Source organism: Gymnogyps californianus, chromosome 3, assembly GCF_018139145.2.
Source record: "Gymnogyps californianus isolate 813 chromosome 3, ASM1813914v2, whole genome shotgun sequence".
Lineage (NCBI taxonomy): Eukaryota > Metazoa > Chordata > Aves > Accipitriformes > Cathartidae > Gymnogyps > Gymnogyps californianus.
Genome location: NC_059473.1, coordinates 20,423,092 through 20,429,091, shown reverse-complemented (window position 1 = coordinate 20,429,091; position 6,000 = coordinate 20,423,092). Strand labels below are relative to the sequence as shown.

At 36.9% G+C, this 6,000-nt stretch overlaps 1 protein-coding gene across 1 annotated transcript in view; it reads right to left on the bottom strand.

Annotated features, from left to right (window-relative positions):
- Positions 1 to 6,000, bottom strand: part of WDR26 (WD repeat domain 26) — a 28,124-nt gene continuing 22,124 nt past the window's right edge. The window contains exons 11-14 of the mRNA XM_050893029.1: positions 5,472 to 5,550; positions 4,781 to 4,910; positions 1,792 to 1,977; positions 1 to 251 (exon numbers count right to left, since the gene is read on the bottom strand). Coding sequence (XP_050748986.1) covers positions 226 to 251; positions 1,792 to 1,977; positions 4,781 to 4,910; positions 5,472 to 5,550 — 421 coding nt within the window. The 3' untranslated portion in view covers positions 1 to 225. The remainder of the gene's footprint in view (positions 252 to 1,791; positions 1,978 to 4,780; positions 4,911 to 5,471; positions 5,551 to 6,000) is intronic.

Below are 6,000 nucleotides of genomic sequence, written 5' to 3'. Positions count from 1 at the left end.
ATTTCAACACGGTGTCCAACAACGTTCTAACGACGTGCTTCATCTCGACTGGTTACTATGAAGCAAGGTGGTAAATGTTTGGCCCCAACCGGGCTTCAGAAATGGTTCTTTTTCATGACGAGCATGTCTGTCCAGCTATCAATCATGTTTGTTTGCACCAAATCCCAAGCCATTTAAAATACGACTAATTAAGTTAAACTGAAGTCGTCTGCTCCAAATTCGCCATCAACTATCCATGCTACTGCATTCCTCTGAGCAAAAACAAAAACATAAGAGAAAGAAATCACATCTTGAAGATCTTATCAATAGTTAATATTTCTATTATAAGATCATTAATACAGGGTATTTATTTACTTAAGTTTTACTGAACATGCATTAATTAATGATCTTACACTGTAGCTAAATCCCATGCTAAGAATTACTTACTTTAGATACCATTATTCATATTAAGTTAGAGATTAATTTAGCATGTTAGGTGTTGGTACACAAAAAGCATCTCTTCCAAAAAGAAGTAACACACATTTGCATTCAAGTTCCAGGGGAGTGTGCTAATTACAAAGCTGTCTGTCATCCATTTAAGATTCCTAAGTTGTTAGGTATTATTCCGTGCACCTACACCTCTTGTGGAAGCACTGCTGTGAGAAATCCATTTTCTATTGTTTTGATTTTTATGGTGTTTACTAGCTCATTTTCTGGAGGAACTAAGAAAGAGTGAGCAAGCAGCTAATTGGAGAAAACAAACAAACAAAACCACAAGTAAAACCAACTGGAGGATAGGATCCGAGTCCTTACAGGTGCATTCAAGGTGTTACAAACAGGAGATTGGCCAGGCTGGTCCACCTAGTCCAAGACCAGAAGCGGATGCGTCAGAAAGCACAGGAGCAGGGAGAGGAGGTAATTCTTCCTCCTAATACCCTTCCAACTTTCAGCCATTTTCACCTAAGGGACATTCTGAACTAGAGGTGTTTACTTATCTAGTAGCACTCAATGGATTTCTCTTTGATTACTTTGTCCGGGTTCCCCTTGAACTCGTGTCCACACCTAGTATCCACAAGGTCCTGTGGCAATGGGATATACTGTATTTCATTTTAATGTCTGTTGTAAATTTTTACCACAAGGTTGAATGTATAATGACAGAAGCCTATAAACTGCAGAACAACCCTCTGGGGGTCATCTCGTTAACAGTTCTGGGGGGGAGGTAAGAAGGGTTGGGAACAACTGTGCATTTTGGCAGTGAAAAAAGTTGCATTGTCTCTCTCTCTCCTGGACACAAATGATTGCTGATGGTTAGGAAAGAATCAATTGTGTACAGATTTTATGGTGGGGAAACTTCACTCTCTCCAGACTTTGGAGATTCCTTTTGTAAGCATTGTAATACCATTATTCAATTTGCAGTGTGGTCAGAATGCATTATTTAAATTTTAATAACAATGTTATTAAATCTCAAGCATTGGAGGCAAGATTAAGAAGTCTACATAAATAAGTTAATATAATCCTGATGTCTTAGTGACACCACAGTTTTCTATAGGGCCATGTCAGAAATTTGAATATCATTTTGGAAATACCAGTTGTTTCCTTTTTGTTCCACAAACATAAATAACTTAGATAAAAATCAACAGCCATACATAAAAACACAGTAACAACTTTTTTTAGTAAAAGTAACAATTCTAATCCAAGAGTTAAAAGCATTTTTCTACCCTATTTATGGTAAAGAAAATCCACCCAACCAAATGCCTTTCATGTAAGCTTTTAGTGATTAGAGAACACAGACACACACACTCTGTTTTTTACCTTCAATATCCTGGTTATCTACGAAAGGCGCTGGTCCCCATATTCTAACAGTGCCATCATCAGAGGCGCTGGCCATCATGGATGGAATCTGCGGGTTCCAGCTCACACAATTAACAGTACGTGTGTGCCCTGTCAGCTCCGCAATTGGCAGCTCGCTACGCTTGTGCCAAATATATACTTTGTGATCTAAATAAAATACAGATTTAAAAAAAACATAATGAGAAACATTCTTCTGTACAGACCAATTTGTCATATCAAATAGCACTTCCACACAAGCTCTCAGCAACTAAAAAACCCATTAATGTTGTAAAACCCATGTCTGTTGAATGTGCAATAGCACTAACAAAATTTTTCTTCTAAAAGTCATCAAAAGAATATGGGTAAAGCTCTTTGACTAGGAGGCACGTTCCCTTTTAACACTTGCAAGTCTACTATGCTCGGTATTTGAAGAAAAACATTTGACTACAATGCAAATAAGCCAATACACGCCTAAAGAGAGAAACCAAGCTACTCTTAAAGATATGGAGTTGTAATCTTATCCAAAAGGAAGTCTTGCAGATTATTTTTTTTCCTCAATCTTATTTACAGATTAGTACATGCGTTATGAAGTCATGAGTACTAAGACAGAATATTTACAACCACCACCTATTGATGAGTACTAGATAAGATCACAGCTCTATAGTTATGAAATACATCTTGATACTAAAGACCTAAAACATTCCAGTGGAAGTGCAAACAGAGCAAATGAGGGAGGGCAAAGCTTAATGTCTCAAACTGTGAGCTATTGCTGTCTTTGACAACAATTAATTCTTGTGTGGTATTTAAAGATATGAATTTGTACATATTAAAGTAGATGCAATAAACAACCCTATAGACCTTATTTTGTGACAGGAAGCTTTTAATTACTTCTAGCAATATGCTAGAAACAGAATAGCGAACTGGTCAGACACTCCACTGCAATTTTTAGAGGACTGTTACTGCTTTATAACCAACCATATTTAAGAATAAATGACTAAATGTGGGTTGGTTTGGTTGGTTGGTTTTTTTTCCCCTCTTTGAACTGTAGACTAGCAGTCTTTACGAAGTCTGTGGGTTGACCTCTCTAGGAATGTCTTTGGAATATTCCAAACAGAGCTATAAAACCCGAAAAAGTATGTATTACTAGTATTACACAAAAGCCTAGTATTTAGGTCTAGCATATAAAATGAAAGTATTTTAATCTATTTGAAAGCTTTTAATGTAGATGTCGTTCTTAAGGCTTAGCAAACAAACCAATCTTCCTCTATTCCTCCTCCCAACCCCTTACAAAACAAACTTGCTCTCTGACCTACCTGCTAGAATAGCATCATGGAACCATGTGATAACTCAATTGTCTTCTGCTGAATCAGCTCATTTGAGTATACCACCTTTATATATACTTGTATTGATGCAAATGTTCTGGTTGTGTTTACATTCCACTTACGATTTCAAGAGACTACATATCCACGCTATTCATCAAACAACACAATTCACTCTCTGCTTAAACACTGGACACGCAAGCCTCTGCTGTCTGGGAGAATCAAAGCCTAAACACAAACCAGTATTTTGATGCTTGTCAGAATGCCTGTATTTTCTTTTGGAAAAAACAAGTTAGCTAGATTAAGGCAGCAGTCAATTTCCCTCTCAGAAAGAGACCTCCATTTTCCTCTTATTGATGCAAATGTAAGAAAAAAGCCTACCTAGCTGACAACATACCTTAAGTTTAAGAGGTTGTGACAATGTAATCAATCTATTACTTTTTTTTTAAAAAGGCTATGACAATGCGATCTGTTATTTTTGTTTTATTTGCTTGTTTTTTTAAAATACAGACTGTCTCAGTAGCCACATTTGCAACAATTCAGTGCAAAGAGGCAACAGCTTCAGACAGTCCAAATCTAAATAGAGTGCCATCAGTTTCAACTACTGCTCAGTAGTTTTTAGACAATGAAGACAATAAAGAATAAATAAATAGGGGGGGAAAAAGGACGGGTGCACTGTAGTATCTACACCTACACATGCACATCAGTATGGCTCAACACAAATCCTGAACTTTCAGGTACTTGGGCCTCAAACCAAGAACGTTGTTCAACCATGAAAAGAGGTTCACACTGGATTGGAGGACTGGAGCTGCTGTGCTTCAGTCATTATATTCCACTGGGTCTGGTCAGAGGCTAAAATTTGGTTTTATTTTAGACATATTTGGTATTTTCCAGAAAAGGATAGTAGTAAGTGTCCTGGCCAACCTTATTTCCTAATAGCTGTGAGTTACATAGTACTAACAGTGATTGCTTACATATTCCAAGTGTAATTCTTAGCCCTGCATAGGCTTGAATCTTAAGTGACCTCCATGGGAGGCGATGGCACTACATCAGTGACAGAACTGAACCAATTCAAGATATAAACCATCAACTAATTTCTATTCTTGCCACAGACAGTTGAATAAAAACATACCACAAAGCCTTTGATCACCAAGAAACCCTACCGGACTATGTCAACAACTGCTTAATTTGAGACTATGCTTAATTTGAGACTACTCTGTCCGTAATTAAGATGACTCTATTGAAATGAAAACAACTTCACCACACCTATATCTTCAACAGGCAAATAAAGTTGTTACTCCCCAGCAGTATTTTTGATTCAAACCATAAGCCTAAGTATCATACCACAAAAAGAAAAAGCCTCAAGAACACCCCACCCACTTCTAATTAAAACTGTGCAGATGCTTTTGCTTTAGAAGAGCAACACAAAAGAGTCATTAATGCTTTCTACTACTGCTATCCTCTCAAAAGATTCTTTCTGCTAGCACACAATTATATCTTGAAGTATGCCACAATCTCAGTGCTCCTCAAACTTATTTAATGAACGAGGTGCCTGCTTTTATAGATGACAGTTGCTAACAACATCATTATAAAAGTAAGGTATAGGAAGGATACAGTGTTCCAGTTTTCTGCACAAAGGGGAGTGATGTTACCTTCGCTGCCACTCGCAATGAAATCTTCATTATGACCTCCAAAACACGAGTGAATTGTGTAAAATCCTTGTGTAACACCTTGATACTTTCTCACTAAAACTCTGTCTTGTAAGTCCCATAAGTGAACTCCCTGGGAATAAGAAGTATAAAGAATGTTATTTTATCATTAAACATTATTCATTGCATTCTTTTGAAACACTAAAAAAAATTACACATGATGAAAGTACATTACTTCAGCACTGTTACTAGATCAAGAGAGTAAAGATACACCAAATTACTAGATTAAACTTCCAGTCTGTGGTCCCTTCCATTCTGAAAGCTCCTATTCTTAACCAAGGTTCCAAAAATAGAAATAAATAAAACCGAATTCTCATGCCCCCAGACATGTCAACCTGCCACAATTCTTGCTGTACCTGGCTTCTCAATGCAATAGCCAGATATTAACATTTAATAGTATGTATTTCATAGTATGAAACTCTTGACTATAAATCAGTCAAAAACATCAGTCTCAAGAATAAGACTGCCTTCTTGTCAGAGAATGCCGTGCTGTATTTATGAATATTAAGGCCTTCATATGACATGAAATACAACTGGTTCATATCAAACATTGCAATTCGCAACAAAATATTTAAAAACAGGTAGTAGTTGCAAGCAGATTTATTTGCATTTCCATTTATCATCACCAACTCACCTGAGTTGCTACATTTAACAAAGCTAAACGGCCATTTTTTGAAATAGTAAACGACATAATAGGGTGATCTTCTTGCACTCTGAAATTATAAGACACATCAGTGTTAAGAGTACACTTAACCAAACAATGATGCAACACCAAAACAAAAGGCATGTCCTGTCTCTGCAATATTATCAGGGAAGGACAGTTCTGAATTTGAAATTAGGTATGTCTCTATATCTCAGTACAAGCCAGGTCTGCAATAGTTTGCTTGTACTTATGACAAATCCCAAGACCAAAAGGGACTTCAGACCTCAAATCCAACTCCTAACTTGAAGGCAGGATCTACTAAAATATGCCAGGAATTGAGAAGACAACAACTCTTGATGACAGACAACAACTCTTGATGACAGAAATGTCAAAACATCCACCAGAAACCTATTCCAGTGCTTAGGAATTTATTTCTAATACTTGATCTAATGCTTCTTGCTGCAACTGGAACTCGCTAATTCTTGTCCCATGTTATTCTCCTCGTCTTTTAATACTGAGA